We start from the raw sequence: 25,257 nt of genomic DNA on the forward strand, positions 1-25,257 counted from the left end.
GCTATTGTGAATTGTGCTGCTATGAACATTGATGTGGCAGTATCCCTGTAGTACGCTCTTTTAAGGTCCTCAGGGAATAGTCCGAGAAGGGCAATAACTGGGTCAAATGGTGGTTCCATTCCCAGCTTTCCCAGGAATCTCCATACTGCTTTCCAAATTGGCCGCACCAATTTGCAGTCCCACCAGCAATGTACAAGTGTACCCTTTTCCCCACATCCTCGCCAGCACTTATTGTTGTTTGACTTCATAATGGCTGCCAGTCTTACTGGAGTGAGATGGTATCTTAGGGTGGTTTTGATTTGCATTTCTCTGACTGTTGCCTGTATTCTTGATGAATGCTGTTCTTACTGGAGTGAGATGAAATCTTAGTGTAGTTTGGATTTGCATTTCTCTAATTGCTAGAGATGTTGAACACATCATATATTTGTTGATCAACTGTTTTTCTTCTTCTGTGAAGTATCTGTTCAGTTCCTTTGCCCATTTATTGACTGGTTTATTTGTGTGGGTTTTTTTTTTTTTTGGTATTAAGTTTTTTGAGTTCTTTATATATCCTAGAGATTAATGCTTTATTGGAGGTGCATGTGGTAAAGATTTTCTCCCAATTTGTAGGCTCTCCCCTCACATTATTGATTGTTTCCTTTGCTGAGAAGAAGCTTTTTAATTTGAATCCATCCCATTTATTGATTCTTGATTTTACTTTCTGTGCTTTAGGGACGTGTTAAGGAAGTCAGATCCTAGGTGAAGATCTGGGCCTACTTTTTTTTTTATTAGGTACAGGGTCTCTGTTTTAGTGCTTAAGTTTTTGATCCACTTTGAATTGATTTTTGTGCAGGGTGAGAGATAGAGGTTTAATTTAATTTTGCTACATATGGATTTCCAGTTTTGCCAGCACAATTTGTTGAATAGATTATCTTTTCTCCAGTGAATGTTTTTGACACCTTTGTCTAGTATGAGATAGCTGTATTTATGTGGGTTTGTCTCTGTGTCTTCTATTCTGTGCTTTGGTCTACGTTTCTATTTTGGTGCCAATACCATGCTATTTTTGTTACTATTGCTCTGTAGTATAGTTTAAGATCTGGTATTGTGCTGCTTCCTCCTTCACTTTTCCTGCTAAAGATTGCTCTGGCTATTCTAGGTCTCTTATTTTTCCAAATAAATTTCATTATTGCGTTTTTTATTTCTATGAAGAATGTCATTGGGAGTTTTAGAGGGAATTGCATCAAATCTGTATAACACTTTTGGTAGTATGGCCATTTTGACAATATTAATTCTGCCTATCTAGGAGCATGGGATATCTTTTCATCTTCTTAGGGTTTCTTCAATTTCTTTCTTTAGTAGTCTGTGGTTTTCATTGTAGAAGTCTTTCACCTCTTTTGTTAGATTGATTCCCAGGTATTTTTTTTTTTTTTGAGGCTATTGTGAACGGGGTAATTTTCCTGATTTCTCTTTCAGTGGATTCATTGCTGATGTATAGGAATGTGTTTGATGGAAAACTTTTTCTATACAGAGTCAGACAGTAAACACGTCAGACATTTTGGGACACATAGAGTCTCTGTTGCATAAGCCTTCCCTCCTTCCCTCCCTCCCTCCCTCTTTGCATGCCTTTCTCCCTCCCTCTCTTCCTTTCCTCCTTTCCTCTTTCTCTTCTTCCTTCCCCTCTCTTCTCTTCTGCTTCTCCCTAGGTTTTGACATTGTTGATAGGTGTATGTGTGGGGTGCAGACAGAAACATTCCCTGAGTTGTTTGGCCTGAGGGCCAGATTTGGATCAAACAGATGGGGTATGTGGGCTGCAGTACTTAAGAGAGAAAATGCCCAATCCTCTCACTTGGAGGACTACAGTTAGCTTGTGTACTAACTGTAACTAAAGTGTATACTTCATCCACAGCTTTAGGCTGAGCCACACGTTTAAGTACATGTGTAGAAGAATACAAAGATGAGTAACCTTGGGCAATTTATTTATTGCTTTTGGAGTTCCAAAGTCTCAATCTGTAAAATGAAGAGGCTAGATTAGGTGGTTTCTAAATTCCTTTTCAAATCTGATGTTTTGTGATTCAACCTGGAATTTCTTGGCCATGCTCAAGTAGAAACCAGATCTGTCTGCTAGGCAGTTGTTCATTCATGCTGTCTCTCTTCTTTCTTCCTTGTTTTTCTTTTTCAGAGAAATTCACCTTTGGTGAATATTTTGATGGGGAAAAGAGTTGTTTTGCTTGCTCAGTGTTACTTGGAGGACTTTGTAAAGTGTGTTTTATGTCTTTTTACCCTTTTCACCAAGGTTGTCAGCTTTTGTTTTAAGATGTTTCCTTGAAGCTGATCCTTACATAGATATTGATCAGAATGTGTTACACAGAACATATACTTGGCTCAAAGGACATCAGAAATCCAATGGTGAATTTTGGGAGCCAGGAAGAGTGATCCATAGTGAACTTCAAGGTAGCAATAAAAGTCCAGTAACACTTACAGCCTATATTGTGACTTCTCTCCTGGGATACAAGAAGTATCAGGTACTTAATCTATAATAAATGACAAGTGGGAAATCCTAGGAAAGTAGATTTTGGTGGGTCAAATCTATGTCTGGAAGCTTAAAGAATTTTGCAGTTTTACATTGGGTTTAAAACTGAATTTGGGTGACCTTTGCTTTCAATTTGTGGCCACATCCCAAAATCTGAGTATAAAATTAATTCACTTTTCAGAATAAGAGAATTATAAAATATTTTCTAATATAGGTATTGTACTTGCTATTAGTAAGAGAAGTCAATACATATCTTATTATTGTTTCCTGGACACTGTGCTGATTTTCTTTTTTTTTACACAACACCTTTATTTCACTTTTTTTTTTTTAATGTGGTGCTGAGGATCGAACCCAGGGTCTCACACATGTGAGGCGAACGCTCTACTGCTGAGCCACAACCCCAGCCCTTATCTCATTATTGTTAGGGAAAAGAATATTCTTAAATATTGGGAATGTGTTCTAGCAAGATGAGATTGTGAAGGATTTTTATTTCTAAAATACCATGGAACAATTGCAGTGTTGGTTAATCTGGTGGAAAGCACACCCACACTCTGAATGGGCATGGGTGCTTGCATGAGAATGAGTGTGCATGGAAAGTTACACTCATGAGCTTAATTTTGCTCCAGATGTTTGACATCTTGGTGTTTGACACCTTACTGCTAACTGTCAATTACATTTTATAAGATCAGCACTATTCTTTTTATTAAGCTCCTACTATTTTCCTAGCCCAGCACTAGTCATAAACTTTCCCTTAAATTTAGAGATTCAGTATCTGAAATTAAATCAGAGAAATATTTTTCTTAAGCTGTATTTTCTTTTTTTATATCTAAGTTTATGATAATCAGTTGCAAAAGCTCTACTTTTTATTTCTTATTCCTTCGAAAATAATGGTGCTTATTTAATTATAACAAATAAAAGCAGTATTATTTTCAAAATACATAGCAAATCTTTAAATGTCAATGAGCATTGTTGATTCCTATTGCCTAGGTCAAGATCAGGTGCTTAAGAAATGTTGAAAAATTTTTTGAATAAATGTTTCAAAGTACTTTTTGTTTTACTGTGTGGTTATGGGTTGAGTAGTAAAATCTGTATTTTTCTTTCAAGCCTAATATTGATGTTCAAGACTCTGTCACATTTTTGGAGTCTGAATTCAGTAGAGGAATTTCAGACAATTACACTCTAGCTCTTATAACTTACGCGTTGTCATCAGTGAAAAGTCCTAAAGCAAAGGAAGCTTTGAATTTGCTGACTGAGCGTGCAGAACAAGAAGGTAACATGTGAACTGGATTGAATTTTTTTGGACTGTTAAGCATTATGGAAGATGTAAATTAAGTGAGAAGATTTTATAAGCTGGATATGAAGTTGGTTACATTTACAAAAATGAAATACAGAATGAGTTCAGGATGGGCCTGACATGGTGACGATGCCTCTAGCCCCTCTGGGAGTTACCTATAGAATTTTGGGGCTCAGGTATCTCCTTTTAGATATGTTCTGCTGTACATCACTTGCCATTTTTTGATTTGAAATGTTCTTTAAAATCTTGTGTTCTGGAGAGACTTGGATTCAAATTCTAATTCTGTAACTTAACTTTAAGAGTTCCAGTTTCTCCACTTTACAAGTGGAACTAACACCTGTATTAGGATTAAATGGAGAATTAAATGAGATCATGAGTGAGAATTAAATGAGATCATGTACAGAGCCTGCCTTATAGCAAGTGCTCAAAAATATGATCTAAATGCAAGTATCAAAAAAAAAATGCTGCCAAAGCACAAGTCACAACAGTCAAATTATGGAACCAACCTAGGTATATGTTGACAGATACCTAGGTTGGTTCATACATATATATGTATACACACACACACACACACACATATGTGTATGTATATACACAATGGAGTTTTATTCAGCTATAAAGAAGAACAAAATTTTGTCATTTGCAGGAAAATGGGTGGACAGTGCATTGTGACAGAGCAATGTGTTAAGTGAAATAAGTTAGAAAATCAAGGGTCATATACTTTTTCTCAAATAGTGGAAATTAGAGAGAATAAAGGAAAAAAAAGGGGAGGATCTAGTGAAAATAGAAGGGAGACCAATAGAGTAGAGGAAAAACACTAGAGGAGGGAGAAGGGAGAGGGAAGGTATTGGGGAATGAAATCGACCAATTCATGTTATGTGCAAGTGTGAATATTGTAATAGTGAATCCCATTGTTATGTAATTATAATGTACAATTATAAAAATGTAGAATAAATATAATAAAGTGATTATAAAAATAGTAAAAGAGGTGCTACTAGTAGTAAGTGGGTTGTATTTAGGACTTTTTTTTTTTTTGGACTGGGGACTGCTTTTTGGCTACAAAAGGACAAGTGTAGTTACTATCCAAATGGGCTATGAAGTCAGTTGTACACGTATGTGTGTAAGAGGGAAAGAGAGGGGTGGGTGGGCAGAAATAACTTTAAATGATGCCCACCGATTCAAATTTCTGTTCATTCAAGAAGTGATAAATGTAGAAATTGTTTAGAGACTTCAGAAACTATAAAAGATCTTATGAAAAAGGGAGAGGTTTCCCAGAATGTGAGATCTGGTTAGTGGCCGATTTCCAGAACAGGATTCTTTCCCATATGTCCTAAACTATTTTGGGGATGTCCTGGTCAGATAAATTATATACATTATTTTCCTGGAATATAATATGTTTTTTCTTTTATTTATAGTCATTTAGTCTTAAGCCAAACATATGGAATTTCTCTTGGGAAAAATAGTTCCTCAAAACATCCTCAAATAGAGGCAATATAAAAAGGATGAAAATTTCTAAGTAATAGTTTAAAAAGTGACATATGTAAGTGTGTGTGTGTGTGTGTGTTTCTGCATAAACATATACTGGCTTGGTACACACATATACATAGATTAAAATATATATATTTTTTAGATTAAAATATTTTTATGCTAATCAAGCAGAACTTGGATCAGTGTAGGTTTAGTGGAATTAAATGTAATTTTTGATAGTTAATTGAAACATTAGTCCTTTCCTTTTTCAGGAGGCATGCAATTCTGGGTGTCATCAGTATCCACGCTTTCTGAGTCCTGGCAACCACGCTCTCTGGATATTGAAGTTGCAGCTTATGCACTACTTTCACACTTTCTGCAGTTTCAGATTTCCGAGGGAATCCCAATTATGAGGTGGCTAAGCAGGCAGAGAAATAGCTTGGGAGGCTTTGCATCTACCCAGGTGAGAGATGGTAGTTTTCCCCCTTTAAATTAGGAGCATATGATTCCTTTTTTTCACTATGACTTCATAAACTTACTCATTTTAAAAAGCTTAGTAACTTAACTCCAACACTTAAGAGACTCATTTTATTTTTTTAATATAAACTTCATATCTGACATTTATATGGAATAAATTAGTTCCCCATCTGTATTGGCTATTTTGTATCTGTAGTAACTGATAAAAGAGTAGATGCTCAGTTTGAAAATTTCTAAGTTATAATAGTTTAAAAAGTGACATATGTAAGTATGTGTGTGTGTTTTCTGAGCAATGTTCCTGGGCAAATGTTTTCTAAGCCTCTGCTATTCTCTGAGCCAAGAGATTCAAAGATGAGTTAGAAAGGCTTCCATTTTCAAGGAGGGTAGATGAATGTACAGTAGGTTTCCTAAATCTGACTACTCTTTGGGGACCTTGATATATACTTATATGGACAATCATTTTTTTTTTCTCTCAACAGGATACCATTGTGGCCTTAAAGGCCCTGTCTGAATTTGCAGCTCTAATGAATACAGAAAGGACAAATGTCCAAGTGACTGTGTTGCAGCCTAGCTCATCGAGTCCTGTAAAGTTTCTGATCGATACACAGAACCGCTTTCTCCTTCAGACAGCAGAAGTGTGAACCAGGGGTAGTTATTTAAAATTCTGTGAAGTTGGTTATTTGTACTGGAATACTGCTTTATTTTTAATCTGCTGACATGAGCAATGACTTCTTTCCAGAGCCCTACAGAGAGATGGTGGGGGTGTCCTTTCGGTTGGATTTTCTGATCTCAGGAAGGATGGAGGAGATGGGAACTTTGGAAATATTGGTAGAAAAAGAGAAAATACGGGGACTTCCACATTGGAAAGGGAATAACCATGCCTTGCATTCCTGCCTATTTCTCAGGGCATCTTTCTTTTTTTAGTTGTCACACTTGAGAGGAAATGTGTGTTACTTCTGTGTCTTCTTGTAACATGGTATCTTTCAGTTCCATCTATTGTTCCTGCACAAGACAGAATTTTGTTCTTCCCTAAGGCTAAATAACATTCTATTATGTATATTTTATATATTCCTCATCAATTCTAATGTTGACGGGTACTTGGCCTGATTCCCTATCTGGGTTAAATATGAGTATGTAGGTGTCTGTCTCTTTTGCATGCTGACTTCATTTTTCTTTTCTTTTCATTTTTGGCTACATAGCCAGGAGTGGAATAGCTGGATCATAGAGTAGTTCTATTTGGAGTATTTTGAGGAATTTCTATACTGTTTTCCATAGTGACTCTACTAATTTACATTTTTACCAACCATGTATAAGGGTTTCTTTTGCTTCTTCTTCACAGCCTCACTAGAATTTATACACACACACACACACACACACACACACATATATACATATATATTTATTTACATATATACATATATAATATTCATATATATATAATATACATATTTATTTTATTTATTTTCTTTCTTTCTTTGTTTTTTTGATAACAGCTATGATAAGTGATATGAGATATAATCTCAATGAAGTTTTGATTTACATTTCCCTGATGGCTAGAGATGTGGGGCACTTTTTCATATATTTATTAGCCATTTGTACTTTCTTTTTTTTGAAGGGTCTATTCAGGTGATTTGCCCACTTATTAATCAGAATATTTTATTTAGGATTTTTGCATTGATGTTTATCAAGGGTGTTGGTCCTTACTGTTCTGTTTTGTTGTGTCCTTATCAGGTTTTGATAGCAGGGAAATACTGACTTTGCAGAAGAGTTTGGAAGTGTTCCCTCTTTTTATTTTATGTAATAGCTTGAGAAGCATTGGTGTTAGTTTGTCTAAAAGTCTGGTAAAATTCAGTGATGAGTCCATTTGGTCCTGAAGTTATTTTTTTTTTTGGAGACTTTTTTAAAATTACAACTTTAATTTCATTTTCATTATTTTTGATTGATCCTTTTAGAATTTTTATCACCTTGATTCAATTTTGGTAGTTCATGTGTATATATTTCTTTCAGATTTTTCTAATTTATTGGTATATAGTTTTTAAAAAAAATTCCCTTTGAATTTCAGTGCTTTCTCTTGTATTGTGTCCCTTTTACAAAACTCTATGTAAAAATTTGGATCTTCTGTCTTTTTCTGATGGTTAGTTTAGGTAAGGGTTTGTCAATTTTATTTATCTTTTTAAAGAACCAACTCTTAATTTCATTATCCTTTGTATTGTTATTTTAGACTTTATTTCATTTATTTCTTCTCTGATCTTCATAATTTCTTTTCTTCTACTAATTTTTGGTTTGGTTTGTTCTTATTTTTCAAAGACCTTGAGATGCATCATTAGGTTATTTATTTGAGATCTCATTTTTTGGATGATCTTATTGTTATACATTTTATTCTTAGTATTGATTTTTCTGTATTCCGCAGATTTTGTATGTTTTGTTTCCTTTTTTGTTTGATTCAAGAATTCTTTAATTTCCCCTGTGACTTCTCCCATGATCCACTGTTCAATAGTGTTTTTTTTTCAGTCTCCATGCATTTGTATAATTTCTGTAGCTTCTTTTGTTGTTGATTTCTAGTTTCATTCCATTGTGATCACATAAGATGCAATAAATTATTTCAGTTTTTTGAATTTGTTAAGGCTTGCTTTGTGGCCTAATATATGACCTCTTCTGGAAAAAATTCCATGTGCTAATGAAAAAAATGTGTATACCACAGCTGTTGGCTGGAATATTCTGTAGATGTCTGTTAAATCTGTTTGATCTATAGTATAATCCAACTTTGATTTTTTTTGGTTCATTTTTTTTGTCTGGATGATATGTCTATTGGTGAGAGAAGGGTAGGAAGTTCCCCACTATCGTTGTATTAGGGCATCTCTCTCCCTTTATGTCTAGTAGCATTTGTTTTATAAAACTGGGTGCCCAACATTCAGTGAATTTATATTTATAATTGTTATATCTTCTTGATGTATTGTTCCCTTGAATGATAGAAGCTATGTTAGTCAGCTTTTAGTTGCTGTGACCAAAATACATGACATGAACAACTTAGAAGGAAACATATTTCTTTTGGCTCATGGTTCCAAAGGATTCAGTCCATGCTTGACTGGTTTCAAGGCAGAAACATCATGGTAGGACATGATAAAGCTGCTCAGCTCATTGCAACTGGGAAGAAGAGAGAGATATAGGAAAGGACCAGGGACAGATGTAGTCCTCAAGGCCGTGCACCCAGGGAATTACTTCCTAAAGCCATGCCCTATCTTCCTACAATTACCACCCTGTGGTCCATTCAAGTTATTAAGCCATCAAATGGGTTAATCTACTGATGAGGCTATAGCCCACATAATACAATCATTTCCTAAAAGCTCCACCTCTGAACCTTACCATACTGGGGATCATACTTTGAATAGATGAACTTTTTGTGGAGACATTTCCAATCCAAACCATGACTATGTCCTTCTTTGTCTCCTTTTTGTCTCTCTCTCTTTTAATTTTTCTTAAGTCTATTTTGTTGCATACAATTATAGCTACACTGCTTTTTGGATTCTATTTGTTTGGAATACCTTTTCCATCTTTTCACGTCCTGTCTCTATTTGTCTTTGTAGGTGAGGTCAGTTTCTTGTGTGCAGCATATTTTTGAGTCTTATTTCTTAATCCTTTCAGCCCACCAGTGTCTTTTAATTGTAGAGTTAAGACCATTTATATTCAGAGTTATTATTGAAAAGGATATACTTGTCCCCCGCCATTTTGTTAACTTTCTTCTAGTTGTTTTGACTATCCTATGTTTCTTCCTCTATTAGTTATTCTTAGATGTTTGCTGGCTTATTGCATTGGTAATGTCTGATTCTTTCCTGTTTCTCATTTGTGTGTCTACTCTTTTAGTGGGATTTATTTTTTTATGTTCTCTCATAATTGTGTTTATCTTTCTTCTTCTTCTTCTGGGTATAATATTTTCTTTTATAATTCTGGTCTAATGGTCATGATTTTTCTTTGTTTATGATTATCTTGGAAGGTCTTTGTTTTTTCTTTGATTCTGAAGGATAACCTTGATGGGTTTAGTAATTTTGGCAGTTATTTTCTTCTAGGACTATGTCCTCCTGGCTTTTTGAGTATCAGATGAGAAATCTGATGTTAGTTTACTGGTTTTGCCTTTAAATGTGACTTAGCACTTCTCTGTTTTAGATTGTAATATTCTTTCTTCATTCTGTACATTTGGCCATTTAACTATAATATGTTGTGCAAGGGTTCTTTTCTGATCATGTCTATTTGTAATTCTAAATTCCCCCTGTACCTGGATTTCCATATCTTTCCAAGACTTGGGAAATTTTATGTAATTATTTCATTGACTAGGTTTTCTGTGCCCTCTGTATGTTACTTTTTCCCTTGGGTATACCAATTATGTGGATGTTTGATTTTTTTAATGGTGTTTCAGAGATCTTGTATGTTCTCTTCATTCTTTTAATTTTTTTCTTTATTGCTATATGAATGAAATATTTTGGTAGAGTTGTTTTCAAAATCCAGTATTCTTTTTTTCTAATTGATCTACTCTGCTGTTGAGGCTTTCAACTGAGTATTTTATCTGACGTATTGTGCTTTTAATTTCTAAGATTTCTGTTTGGTTCTTTTTCAGATTCCATATATTTATTGACTTGCTCATTCATATTCTGCATTGTCTTCTTCAGTTCCTTCAATTATTAATTTATATTTGCCTGGATCTTATTGAGTTTTTAAAAAACTCATTCTTGTGAATTCTTGGCATTTCATCCCCTTCAGTATCCTTGAAATCTGTTACTATGGAGGTAGAAGTTATCGAAATATTACCTTATTTTTTCATGTCTCTTGTTTTTCTACATTGAGATTCATGCATTTGTTGCGATTGGTATCTCTTCCACATTTATGTTGTGTCCTTGTGGTTATGCAGCTTTCTTCTGACAATATGACTTAGGGTGTTGGCTTGTTGCATATTGTTGAGTTTATTTCCAGTGGACTATGTAGTGTAACTTTCCTGTAGCTTCTTTGGTTGTGATTTATCAGTTTGGGCCTAGAGTGTTCCATGTTGGAGTCAGAAAAGCCCCTACTCTCTCTGCAAGTCTTTAAGAGTGGAAACATTCAGGCAGATGTGGTATAGGAAGCAGGGTAGATGGAATGTGCCCTCTGTAGCCACTTCTATTAAGAGAGTGGAAGTCCCCATCAGGAGTTGGGATTTTCCACAGGTACTATTGATAGTAGCTTTGTTATGTGAAATCGATTCTGATGCTGGTTGCTCCAGTTGTGTTGAAGGGCCTCCTGAATCACTTGTCCTCTGATAAAAGATGGGGTGAAGATCTAGGTAATTCAAGAGGAGAGGGAAGGGACAGAGTTGAAATCACAGCTCCTTGCTGTGGCACTTACCTTAGTCTTATCAACCCTACATGATGAGACCAGTGCAGATGCAGCTTGTTAAAATTTTTCTCAGCTCTAATCAAACTAGTTGGGGCAGAATGCAGGTGGCATCAGGTGGCATCACTTTCCAAACCTGTATTCTTTCTGGAGGTTTTTAGCTAATACACGTGGGGCTATGGCAAGCACCAAACTAACAGGGTCTTGAACAAATTACTAGCCTTGAAGAGGTTGGGAAGACAGTGGAATAGTGACACCCCACACTGGCTTGCTCCTCTAGAGGATAGATGCAAAGCCTCATTGTGTAACTGCTTGAGGAGGTGAGCTTTGGCTTGTAAGACCATGCAAAGCTCTCAGAGTTCTCCATGGATTGCTTCTACCCATACTGAGGATATGGGTACTTGGAAGGAACTAGATATGGAAAATTACACTCATTCTTCATTCATTCCCCCACCCCCATTTGTTCAGATTGCTGTGGTACAGCCAACTGCTGTTAATATTTCTGCAAGTGGTTTTGGATTTGCTATTTGTCAGGTATGTAATAATGTTTATTTTTAAGCTAAGTATGACTTTTAATAATAATTCTTTGGGAACATTGCTAAATTTTATCTTAGATGATTTGTATAAAATTCTTAATTATTTATTTCTATGACTTAGGTAAGATATACTACTCTTCTTTAGTAAAAGGTATTAGAGATGTTATGCACTAGTGAGTAGACAAGAGTCATGTATTGATAATCAATTTGAAAAATGAGTTTGGGGGATTATTTGCCTTTTGACGTGAGAGTTAAAATCTTTTAATATGATTCAAGTGAATAGTTGGGAACTCCCACTTTTTTGGTAAAAACACAATTCAGGAATTGTACTGTTGGTATAGCTTCTATTATTACCTGATGAACAAATACACATTTTACTTACGTATTCTGAATATTTGTCCAAGAATATAAAGGTCAGTGTGTCGTTATAAGTTTTTGTCTTGAAAATAGGAAATGCATTCCTTTAATGTAAATCCTTAATATAATAGTAAATAAAAAAATTAGAGCATGATTATGTTCAATGCTGTGGTACAGGAAGAAAACTAAAAGAAGCCTACTTTTTGTGATATAGCAGAGCTACAGTAAATTGGAAGTAGTATGAAAATACTGACTAGAATACGTATTACACTGAAAATACATGAAAATAATACAGACTTTAAAATCATCTCATTGGAACCCCAAATAATATCTGATAGGATTGAAAATGATTATACATATGAGTAAAAAACCAAACCAACCTCAAAACACTTGCCAAGAAAGTAATACAGTGGCTATTACTGAAAAATGGTACTTTCAAAAAAAATCAGTACACCAATTCTAATTGAGAGAACTGGTATGCTGCCAAGGGCAGGTATACCTTGCTTATTAGCAGGTATGATTTAGAAATTTCCTGATAATTTTAAACAATTATTTAGATTATTATTTACATTATTAAGAGAATGAGTACATAATCTCTGTTAATTTTTACTAACAAAGGCCATGGGAAAATTCTTATTCCTGAACTGTCTTAAAGCAAAGAGTAAATGCCAATGTAAATATTGCAGTATATTTTAGACAATATAAAAGTTATGTATGCTTAAATCAACAAATTGTTGGGATTCATTTTCGATAAGCCAAATATAGATGAATCACTGAAACCGAATGCTTGTTACTTAAGGTTTGAAGGACACAGGGATAACTGTGGTACCTAGTATTTAGAATGTTCATTGTCCCATGTCTATATAAATATGTGGAAAACAAATAGAAATGACCAATAGCCTCTTCTTATACTGGAGGGAAATAATTGGAAAAACGTTGGTCACCCAGAAATGGATATTGAGATTCTTGTGTTCTGGAAGAAGAAGAGTTCAGAAAACTATTATATTTGTAGTAGCTGTTAAATTCTTTTGGGTAATAAAATGCTAAGCTGTTGGAAATCAACTGCAAGATCTCTTGGAGTTCTATGTGAAGTGTAGAGCTTTACTGTGATCCATACATAAGTCCTAACACTTAGTTGTAGATGGGTATTAATTATGACACAGTGGAAAAATCTAATAGTCCTTGTTTGATGACATTGATCTCTGAAGGGAAAATTGCATGCCACTGAAGGATCATGATGAAAATAACAAAGACCATCTCTCCAGTTTTATGAAACCATCAACTTCTTCTCCAGGAATAATTAAAATCAATAATTAAAATTATTCTTAAAATTAATAATCAATTATTGTAGTTTGGAAAGCATTGGAGAATGTCCAGAGTAAGATAATCAGGATGATCAAAGAGATGGAAGATTACATGATTATATGATGGAAGATTGTTGGGTTGTGATAGAATAAAAGACTACAACTCTTAGATTTGAAAAGTGAAGTTTAGTGAGAAGATTTTTTCAAAGTATCTAAATATAGGAAGGACACTAATGTTTACTTCTGAGGGGTATGTGTATGTGTGTAGAAATAAAAGAAAATATAATATTGCATATTAATATTCAGCTTTATGAACCTTGGTAGTAAAAAAAGTGGATGAAATAAAACAATTAAGTAGATTCTGTTTCATCTTGGGATGAGAATGGCCTAGGAAATTTTGAGTACATTCCTAAACTTCTGATTTAGGATCACTTTGAGGAAGATACTGGCCCTCACACTGCCCCAGTATTCCCGTAGCACTTTTCACATCAGTGGTGGGCACTGACTGTGTTCTGTAAAAGACCCATTTGACTTCAAGTCCATCATTTTATCATCTTTGAAAAGCATTATATCATGAAAAAGAATCCCCAGCAGCTGAACAGGCAATGTTTTAGTTTTCATTTATCTTACTGAGAGATTTTTTGGTTCCAGTTTGTGAAAAACATTCCATTTGGTGTTAAAGTTAGAAATTCGATAAAACTCTCAAGAAGATAGCTCCACCCTTTCCTCTCAAGGGTGTGCTTTATATTCTTTATAAAAACAATATCCCATGAATATTATACACTGTTTTATGGTGCTTGCTTTGGAATATTACCTAAAATTTTTGATATAGATTTTTTTTCCTTTGATTTGGTACTAGGGATAGAATCTAGGTTCTTGTGCATGATAGGCAGATGCTCTAACGCTGACCTACAACCCCACCCTTACCTACAATTTTAAAAATAATTTTTAAATAATATTTTGTAATAATTATTGGCCAGTGAAATGAGTTTTTTCTAGTTGTGAAGGTTACAAATCTTTTTGGTTTATCCCAAAGAGAATCATTAGCTAATATTTAGAATGTAAAATGATGGCAATTGATTGTTAATAAATATATTGCTAATTTATTATTTCTGCTAATTTGTTATTTATTGCAGTTCAATGTTATTTATAATGTGAAAGATTCAGGGTCTTTTAGAAGAAAAAGTTCTATCCAAAAGCAAGAAGGCTTTGATTTAGATGTTGAAGTAAAAGATAATAAAGATGATATCAATCATGTGACTTTGAATGTGTGTACAAGGTAGGTATCTCTTTAGGTCCTTCCTCTTCTTTCTTCTTCTTCTTTAAAAATAGATTTGAAGATTTAATTATGTATAGTTATCAAACTATATGTAGGGACTTTTATTTCATGAAGAATTCAGTTATGTAATTATGACTTCAGATTACAGACTAAAAGTACTACTGATTGTTTTCAGCATTTCTTAGACATGTCCAGAAATTGTTCACAAGTTTTTGTTGTATTTTATAACATACTAGAATATAAAAATATATATAAATTCAATAAAATTCAAATCTAATTTAGTAAAACTTTAACCAGTCATGTTTAACATTCCAAAATAGTTATTTATTGCTGTTAAGTCATTTTTCTGTCAAAATAATTTCATTTCAGGTTCAGATTTAACCTTAACTTTTTATACTTTTTTAGTCTGTTTTTTATTAGTGATATATATATATATATAATGTCATTCTGACATTTCATAAATGCATATAACATATTTTGCTCCATTTAACTTTTATACATTTGACCCTGAACTTTATAAGAGCATGCACATTCAATGAAGAAAAGTTTTTTTTAGATGCACTGAAAATATTCCAGTTTAGATTTGCATCTTGGATAATTAGAACCTGTCTGGAAGTACTTAATTGAGGTAATTCTTAGATGGGTTTGTATCCAGAGCATCTGAGGGTCTTAAGTCATAAGAAAAGAGATTCTACCTCAGAACTGCTGACTTCACAGTAAGGCTGTGAAGCTGCCTCTTCAGCTTCTTGGTCATACTAATGCACACACAAGTTTGAGAACAACTCTGAGAAAAGTTCTTGAATCAAGAGGCTTTGCAGGTTCTTCCTTCTCAGTCTTTCCTGTTACATCTGCATTTTTTGGTGTGAGCTGGGAGCTACTATGAAAGGATGCACTAACACCAAGGAATTGCTGTCTGCACTTTTCAAATATCCCATACCATTATGATTGAACTTAGCTTGTTGTTGGGCTGAAGGTCACTGGTGTGGTTCAGAGCTTCCAGATGTTCCTCAAGGCCATCTCTAAGTGTTCGTCCTGATGTTCAACCGATACCTGAATCACCTGCATTATCACTACCATTTGTACTATCTTTGGGCCTTCTTATTCATGACTTTGGGACACAGTGTCACATATTTGCACCTTGCATTACCTTCTTGGACATTCTGTACTAGGAAAAGCAGCATCTCTGCAATGGCTTCCTTTTCAGCTAAGAAGGAAGTGGGGCTCCTATTATTATTATTGTTATTTACTAGGTTTGCAATTGGTCTCTGTTCAAGAATGACAACATCAAATTGTTGTTATTGTCAACAATCAACCTACATTTATCACAAATCTATATGCCAGGCACTGTACAAAACGCTTTTACATGCATCTCATTTAGGCCTCTCAATTACTCCATGCACTAAATGCTATTATTTTCCCCTTTCACTCATTCATTCACTCTATAAATATTGGTGAAGTCTCTTCTGTATGTCAGTAGTCAGGCATGAGAATATAATGCTGAGCCAAAAAAAGACACCAGGTTGCCTTCATGAAATTTACTGTTTGGAAGGGGAGGCAGAAATGAATACAAAGTATCCTCAAAGCAAGTCTAAAATTGTGGTTTTGAAAAAGTCAGAAAAGAGCTTTGTGGAGCTGTGAGAGGGGGATTTGACCTCTCAGGGACATCAAGTGAAGAAACAGATGAGGAAATGAAGTAGAACCATGATTCAGATCATGAAGAGACCTATTTATTTATTTATCTATATTTTTTGGTGCTGGGGATTGAACCTAGGGCTTTGAACATACTGTAGGCAAGCTGAACTACATCCTCTGAACTACATCCCTGGCTAGAGGTCTCCTCGTTTGTATGGGGGTTTATGTAAGGAAGCAGGATTTTAAATCTTAATACAGTATGAGGAATAAAATGGGCAACAGACATTGATTGGTAGTTAGATCCTGAAGAAGGAAATGTCTTCATGTGAAAGTGGAGGTTTTATAAAAGGTCAGCTGGTCCATCTGTCCTTCTTTTCTCCTTTCCTTCTTTTCTTTCTTCTTTCTTACATAACAGTGGATCAAACCCAGGGCATCATGTATGCTAGGAAAATGTTTTACCTCTGAACTACATTTCCAGTCCTTTTATTTTATTTTGAGACAGGGTCTCACTAAGTTGCCCAGGCTGTCCTTGAACTTGAGATACTCCTGCCTCAGCCTCACAAGTAGCTAGGATTACACAGGCATATGCCATTGTTCTGGCTATGAAGACTTTTAAATGCAACTGCTAGTTTTCTGAGAAAAGCTATTACATCAAACACAAACAACATAAAAATAATTGAATTTAATAATAATTTTCAGTAATAAAAAGCACTGAAATTTATTTTTAGTGATACTTTATAAAAATATTGCCTGATAATACAGGCATTTTATTCCTATCAACAGGGTCTAAGACGTGGCCTCAGACAAGGTTTTCTGTGGGGCAGGATAATTTAGCAAATTCTTCGTTGGCTAGTAAACTAGTCTTTCAAATGCCTTTGGTCAACCAAGGTGCTTTGACAAGGTAGTGAAAGTATAATCTGCATTATACTTTTTAAGCATCTAAAAAGATTAACTGTTCTTCTCATCTTTAATTTTTGCTCACATGCAAACTCCTCTGGTTTCAATCCACTTACTAAGTTTTCAATAGCACCTACTTTGGCTAAGTGCATTGCCCAGCAGATGGTTTCAGTTGCTTCAGAGTGCTGAGCCAGCTGAGGTTAGAAGTTGCATTGAATGGCTTTTCAATCAGTCATGTTTGGCAGGCATCCGCTTGCTGCTCTAAAAAGCAAACTTTTCTAATCAGCCTTCTTGCTTTTGCCATCAAATGGGACAACAGGAAGTAACTTAACAATACTATGATCCTTTTGTGTTGGAGGCAAACTTCTTTCTATAACCACACGAAACTCCTGTTCCAGATGAAAAACTTCTGCCACCTATTTGTTTTCAAAAAATATGTATTTTGAAGGAGACAACATGTTGTTGGTGCCCAGATTCTTTGATGCTCACACTGTGGTGTTGAGCTGGGAGTTACTATAAGGGTGAGGTGGGAGGTGTGACAGGGTGAAAGAATGCAGTGCAATAAAGCTTTCCAAGGCTTGCAGATCTCTCAGGGTGGCTCAAGAAAACATGTACTGTGCTCAGTGTGTGTGTGAAAACAAAGGGGAAAGCCTCTCCCTGCTAGATTTCTTTTTCTAAAACCAGATGAAGAAAACCTGCAGGCTTGGTTGGCATCTGCCACTAAGTGGTCAAGCAGTGTCTCCTCTAAAGGTCTTGGGCTTTCAGCTGGAAAGTTTGATGCTGTTAACTTTTGAGAAAGTGAAAATGACATACAGTTTGGAATCACCACTGAAAGCACCACTAGAATTTGTCGAAAGGATGTGCGTTGTACTTGTGACAACCTCAAAGCACAAGCCTGTTGGATTATAGACATTTCATCCTATCTGTCCAGTGACCTCATTGTTGTATTAGCATTACTCTTATGGTTGAAAGAATATTACACATGTAGGAAAAGGGTAACCTGTTCAGAAATATTCTACAATCATTTTTTTGAACTTAAATGGTATTAGAGTAATATTTTGCAGTTTTAATTTTTGTCTGAAAATCATTTCCTAACAATTTATAGCTTTTCCTGAAGGATTTTCTCCTTTTTTCTTTTTCTTTCTTTCTTTTTTTTTGATGTAGGTTTTTGGGCCCGGATAGGAGTGGCATGGCCCTTATGGAAGTTAACCTTCTTAGTGGCTTTACTGTGCCTTCAGATGCAATTCCTCTAAGCGAGACAGTGAAGAAGGTGGAACATGATCATGGAAAGCTCAACCTCTATTTAGATTCTGTAAGTAGTAAAACCTAAGTTTCAAAAAGGTAATTATTGATAAAGTCACCATTTTTTTGTGCTCAGAAATCTCCCTTAGGGAATGGGGATGTAACTCAGAGGCAGAATGCTTGCCTAGCAAGTGGGAAGCCTTAGGTTTAATCCCCAGAAATACACACACACACACACACACAGAGTCTTTCTTACTTATGTTTTCTTTAAGTCATTATTCTTTTTTTTTTTTTTTAAATATTTATTTTTTAGTTTTCGGCAGACACAACATCTTTGTTTGTATGTGGTGCTGAGGATCGAACCCGGGCCGCACGCATGTCAGGCGAGTGCGCTACCGCTTGAGCCACATCCCCAGCCCCTAAGTCATTATTCTTTTGGCTTTTTGTGTCCCTGAATGATTTTAACATGACGACCATGTTAAAGGACATTAAAAAGACATCACCGTAAAATTAGTTTAGAGTTATTATTAATGATGAGCCTGAGGAAGATCTTGATAATGAAATCATTATTTCATGTTAGATGCAAAATGTGTAGAGATTGCCATCTTATCAGTTCAGAAATTCAGACCAGATCTCAATTTGAGAACCCCTCTATCTTCAGGAATTGCTAAACATACTTGCTCAGATGCTGAGGATGAAAGCTTTAATTACATGTTCTAAAATGCTCTTGTGAAGTTTTTAACAAATCTCTAAGTGATTATTATTCCTGTCTTAAAAGGTTATGTGCTTAGGGTTGGGGATGTGGCCCAGGGCCAGAGCGCTTGTCTGGCACGTGAGAGGCCCTACATTCTATACCCAACATCAAGAAGAAACAAAAAGGTGCTTAAATTATAGAAGAATATTGTCAGAGGTTTGGTCTACACCAAGAATTATATGCAACTGTTTCCATTGCTGTCTGAGTGGTACTGATCCAAAGATAAGAGTAAAAATCATGGCAGGAAGAGGTCAGGGAGGAATTCCAGCCTTGACTTGTTAGGTTTCAAAATTGCTGGTATGTGAATTTTTTCTCTTCTTCTAGCATCTATATGAAACTCAGAGGTTGAACTGAAACTGATTTCTAAGCATTCTTGGGATTGCATGTTACATGGGAGGAACCCATATGTTTCTTATTCCAGTTTTGCTAAGTATGAGTCAGAAATATACTAAATATTGCTAAATATTTACCTTTAAAAAGCTAGATCCTGAATGTTCTTCTTTGTTTCAGCACTTCAGAAATCACTCTGATTAAAGTCCTGTTAAAGCTAATTTAGCCTTTAAGTTACTTTGCTGTTAAGGAATTTTCTTATATTAAATTATGCTTGAAAGCCATGGACCTGATTTGGAACTTAAAAAAAAGTTTAAAGTTTTTATTTAGTAATTGTTTCTGGAGTTTGTCTTGCATCTTTGATGTGCTTGTTAATGTTTTAATTTGAGTGCCCAATAATCTCTGATTGATTTAATTTTTTTCATTTACTGCTATTGGTATATAATGAATGTTTGAAGGAATTTATTAATTTTTGATTTCTTAACTGACATTGTTTGTCAGATTGGCATAAACTGCTCCTCCTGGAGTGAGGGAGGCTGGCCTTTTGTATGTGTGTGGTACTGAGGATTGAACTCAGGGGTGCTCTACCATTGAGCTACATCTCCAGCTCTTTTCATTATTTTGAGAAAGGGTCTTGTTAAGTTGTCCACGGTGGCCTCGAGCTTGTGCCCTCCTGCACCAGCCTCCTAAGTATCTGTGATTATAGACATGCACCACTGCACCCGGTTGAGGTGGGCCTTTGGTACTCCACATTGATCAGGGGTATACCTAATTGTGGCATGCACCCCCACCTCAGGGCTTCACTTACTGCATGAGGTGGCCCACATAAGCTGAGGGTAATTCTCTGGAGGAGGGGGCTTCTGTGAATCATTAAAGGACAGGTGCACTCTCTGAAAGAGAGGATTTGGATAAGGAACCATGTCCCCAGAAGCATGCACCCTTAGGCTGAATGTTTGCTTAACAACTCTAATTCTCAATATCCCTTTCAGCAAAATAGAACTAAGAACAATACCTGACTTGTAAGGGTTGCTTTACAAGGTAGAAAAGATAATTAATAGAAAGTATTTATTGCAGTACATGGTAAGTACAAGTCTTCCCTAAATATCAGTTTCTGTTTCCTAAAAGGGTAAGAAAAAGATCTCTCTTACTTTTTTATGAACACATGGTGTGCCAACCCATAACCCCTTAAAAGTCTTTTTTGTATTTTTCAAGGTAAATGAAACCCAATTTTGTATTGATATTCCTGCTGTGAGAAACTTTAAGGTTTCAAATACCCAAGGTGCTTCTGTATCCATAGTGGATTACTATGAACCAAGTAAGTTGTGGTCTGGAGTTCATAATTGTTAGAGTCTGTAAACAAGTCAAAATAACACCTGGCATTTTGCCAGGGGAATGTTAGAGTTCGTAAACAAGTCTGGATGGTGCCTGGCAAAATGCCAGAGGGAGTGGTTTGAGAAGTAACAAAAGTGAGCCATTAAGTGTGGAGATTCCTGATTGGTTGACTGATGTATCTAGTTTATGCTAATTAGATAAGCTGTGTGGAATGTATAAATACTGCTCCTGTCCTGCAATAAATGGCTCCCACTCCTGCTGTATCAATCTACACAAGTTGTTCATTACCCCCCGGTTATTTTGCTGCAGCCGGACTGCGGCACATAATACTTTACAAGTGAAGCCAGGCATTCAGTTATCATTCTTCTATTCACAAGAAGTGGGGGCAAGTGTAGGAGGTGGCCTCTAGGAGGTGAGCTTTCTATTTGAATGAAGACGATTGATAATTTACAATCATTGCTAATGACAACATTTAGCATAAAAATGTTATAGAGTGACATTTTCGCTAATTTTTTTTGTTTTTGTTTTTTTGATACCGGGATTGAACTCAGGGGCACTCAACCAATGAGTCACACTCTAGTCCTATTCTGTATTTTATTTACTAAGTTGCTTAGTATCTCCCTTTTGCTGAGGCTGGCTTTGAACTCATGATGCTCCTGCCTCAACCTCCCAAACCACTGGGATTATAGGCATGCACCACAGTGCCCGGCATGTTTTAGGTTTTTAATTCATAATCACAAACTTCAGAGGAGAAGGTGATGAAAGAATCATCACCTTGTGGTTTTATTTATTTATTTATTTTTGCTTCTATTTCAAGCTTCTATTCCATCAGGCTCCTGCTGTCAAGTTGGAGCTTTTTAGGAAAGAACATTTGCAGTTGTTTCTTCATTGGGAAGGAAGGACTGATGTTTTGCTAAAACTTTTATGCATTATAAAAGGATTTTTCTTAGTGTATCAAGAAAAATACAGACTGGAAGATAACTTCTTTGATTTGACTATTAATGTTTTATTTTATAAAATGATAGGAATTTAGGATGTGAAAGTAGCTGGCCTAGAGATAGCCCAAGTTAATTGTGAATAATCTACTTTCATCACAGAGTGACTTTCTGTGAGTGTGGGATCTCTGGGCTAATGTTTCTAATTTTAATGAGTCTTATCCTGAATAAGCACTCAATCATCAGAATGCATGAGAAGGATAAACCTTCTCTTATGGTAGGTAGTTTCAGATAATTACATGTTAAAAAAATGAACTTGATCACTATATACTTAAGTTTTGATAGTGCTTGACAGAGTATTCAAGACTCTCTTTCTGAGTTTTTCTCTTGCCTTATTCCTCCTGTTGGGATTGAAGACGAGAAAACCCTTGGCGGGATATTTTGCAAAAACAGGAGTAGCACTCTTTTTTCCTGGTAGAGAGATGAGATCCACCACAGAGACCCAATGACTGTACCTTGCTAGCCAACTTTGTTATTTAACCTGGTTGCAAAATCCCCCAATTAATGTTTCTTAGGTGCACGGGAAACATTTTAAGCATTTAAGAAATGAAAAAGATTCCTTCTATATAAATTTTTTTGGTGTGTGTAAAACAACCTATTTATGAGGATGCCATTGAAAAATGAGATTATGAGAAAGATAAGGATAATTAAACCCACCAATTCATTTTTAAAAATTCCAAAACAGGTTTGTGATTTACAAAACAATTACACAGAAACTAGAAAATAATGTTTTTTGTTATTAAAAATCATAAAATAAAACTCAGTTTTGTTTTGCAGTGAGCTCATTATAGTGCTCTATATAGCACTATAAATAGAACTAATAGACTCTTTATATAGTTTATAAAATATTTGTTTGTGCTATAAATTATACTCAGATTGAATAGTTTTTAACCCTATGTTCTCAAAGTTTTAAAACATTGAAACAAGGCATTGCATAGACAGACTTCACTACATACTTAAGTATTATTACTTTTTTTTGTTCACTTTTATTGGTGAATTGTAAGTATACATCATAGTGGAATTTATTGTTATATATTAGTACATGCACACAAGGTAACCATATAATTTGATCAATTTTGTTCCTCAGTCCCTTTCCTTTCTATTTATGTATTTTAAAATAAAGCCAGGGCCAATATTTTTTTCAGTTGTTATAATGATTAGAATTTTATTTGAATGCATAGAAAATGTCATCCTAAAATAAACTGTTGAGGAGGCTAAACAATCCTCAGTTTAAAACATTTCCTGTTCCAGAAAGAGATTAAAGTCCTGCTTGTGACCGTAGTGTGCAGCTGTGGTCCATTTGCTCTCTTTTAATACCGGCCAACTGCTGGTGGTAGATAGATTGGACTGAATGCCTTGTTTCTCTCTTGGATTTGGTTTGCAGTTTGGGCCTTTCTTGAGCATTTCAGTTGTTTCTTGTAAAGAAAAAGAAAATGATGTGAAGAATGGAAAACTCACAAAAGTGTATTGAAATGCTCTTATGTTCTGGCAAATTCACTGTTTCTAAACAAGGGAGACGTGTAATCTGATGTTTGCCTCTCTGAACAGGGAGACAGGCGGTGAGAAGTTACAACTCCAGAGTGAAGCTGTCCTCTTGTGACCTTTGTGGAGACGTCCAGGGCTGCCATCCTTGTGAGGATGGAGCTTTAGGCTCCCTTCATCACTCTTCAATCCTTGTTATTTCCTGTGTCATGCTTCTGTTCTCTCTGCAATGTTGGTTGTAACTTATTTTTAAAGGACTCCATGTAAAATGAACATTTCCAAAAGTCATATATGATTTTTTTCATAATCCAATATTGCCTCTGACATATTTGAAAAACATTTTTTTCCCACCTTCTGTGGGACTTGGGAGATGGTCATCAGGTCTTAGTATGTAGAATTGCATAGATTTCTTCACCTGACCTTGGTGGAGAAGATCAAAATGATTGCAGTTGTGTATCTTTTTTCTCCCTCTTGAAATCTTTTAGGATTGTTTTGAGAAGTGTTTGTTTTCTCCACAATAGAAGTGTTATTTTAGATTATCATTATTACCTAGGTTCTTCAGCATTATCACATTAACAGTTTGCTTTAGTATTCAAGATGGGTTTCCCTGGGAAACTGTAGGAAGAGCTTATTCTCTGTCCTTCCTACCCTAACCTTATTGCCCATCTCATGCCCCATGGTCTCAGTACATTTTTTTTTTAAGTGGACACTACTTTCTTTTTAGAATGTAGGTAGTGAATTTTTAAGAGTTAAATGGTCTTTTCCCACTCCAAAACTTTTTACCTGTGCTCTCCTTTTTGTCTGGCGAGAATGAGAAAGGTTAAGCTCAGGGGTGAGGAACATACTGAAAACTGTTCTTAAGGGTGCTGCTGCTGAGCTCTGCCCTCAGGCCTCAGCCCCACACCTTGGCTGTGACAGGACAGAGTTCATTACTGCAGTATGTGCCTTAGGTGATTCAGACCAGAGTATCTTAGGACAGGAGATGATCTGAGCCAGGGCACAGCTACTCTGCACATCAGCCACAGCAGACTGACCTCCCTGTGGTCTGGGGAAGGGTCAGGATTTGTGGAGACCACAGAGTCTTGACATGACTGTTGATCTGAAGTTCCATAATGTTGGCCAGGGATCCTTAAAAACTTTTCCAGGCTCAGAGGTCTAAGCATCAGACTGCCAGCTGTCAAGTGACATTTGATGCTTGCTGTGGATCTTTAAGAATATTCCTGAATTCTGAGCACCTAGTTCATTAGTTACCCTGTTTTGTGAGGGTTGTATTTCTTTTTTCTGGGTGAGAATTTTAAAGAAAAATCCTTTTCCTGTTTCTTCCCTCATTTCCCCTTCTCTCTTCTTTCTTTTCTTCCTTTCAAATATATTGAAATATTTTAGACATATAAAAAAATTAGGCATTTTTTAAAAGTAAATCTGAGAAGTGGTTTAATTTTGCTCCTGACTCCATGGCTTTTTTCTTAAGTGCTGTGAAATTCTTGCCATGGGCTCCAGAGGGTGCTTTATAATATTTTCAGCTATTTAAAAATAAATTTATCAAAATCAAAGTATGCAAAGATATGTTTTAAAGTTAATTTTTAAAAAGAATGCTTATATTTAAAGAAATTATATTGGAGTGGATGTGTGTATATTACTCATGGATATTTTGGATATCATTATTTTAGTGCTTGCATCCTATTTGTAGAAAGTAGACCTTCAGAGAGTGGTAGTTAAATATTAAATATCTAATTTTCTTGACTTTCTTTTCAAGTGGAAAATTTTTTTTTAATCTGTTCTACAGTCTGTTCTAAAAGTGGTACTTTTAATATTTGAGCCTCCATGTGATGATATCTGGCCTTTATACTCTGGGACTTCTTCTTAGGATGAAGTTAGGGAAGGGTGCTGGCAAAGGAAGTCCACCTCTCCTGCTCTTCCCAGGAACCTTGGACTATCCAAGGTTACATTTTGCAGTAAATAATTTACATTGAACTTCTAGTGTCATATAGTAGGAATGGAAAGGCCACTGGAAG

The 25,257-nt window shown here is 35.5% G+C and overlaps 1 protein-coding gene across 11 annotated transcripts in view; it reads left to right on the forward strand.

The window, feature by feature from the left end:
* Positions 1-24,985, forward strand: part of Cd109 (CD109 molecule) — a 169,280-nt gene extending 144,295 nt beyond the window's left edge. For all 11 annotated transcript variants that reach the window (XM_048805689.1, XM_048805690.1, XM_048805691.1 and 8 more), the window contains 9 exons: positions 2,273-2,501; positions 3,614-3,779; positions 5,543-5,733; positions 6,227-6,382; positions 11,574-11,639; positions 14,439-14,581; positions 18,275-18,422; positions 20,649-20,751; positions 23,312-24,985. In XM_048805689.1, coding sequence (XP_048661646.1) covers positions 2,273-2,501; positions 3,614-3,779; positions 5,543-5,733; positions 6,227-6,382; positions 11,574-11,639; positions 14,439-14,581; positions 18,275-18,422; positions 20,649-20,751; positions 23,312-23,487 — 1,378 coding nt within the window. In that variant the 3' untranslated portion in view covers positions 23,488-24,985. The remainder of the gene's footprint in view (positions 1-2,272; positions 2,502-3,613; positions 3,780-5,542; positions 5,734-6,226; positions 6,383-11,573; positions 11,640-14,438; positions 14,582-18,274; positions 18,423-20,648; positions 20,752-23,311) is intronic.
* The last annotated feature ends 272 nt before the right edge of the window (positions 24,986-25,257 follow it).

Source organism: Marmota marmota, unplaced genomic scaffold, assembly GCF_001458135.2.
Source record: "Marmota marmota marmota unplaced genomic scaffold, marMar, whole genome shotgun sequence".
Taxonomy (NCBI): Eukaryota; Metazoa; Chordata; class Mammalia; order Rodentia; family Sciuridae; genus Marmota; species Marmota marmota.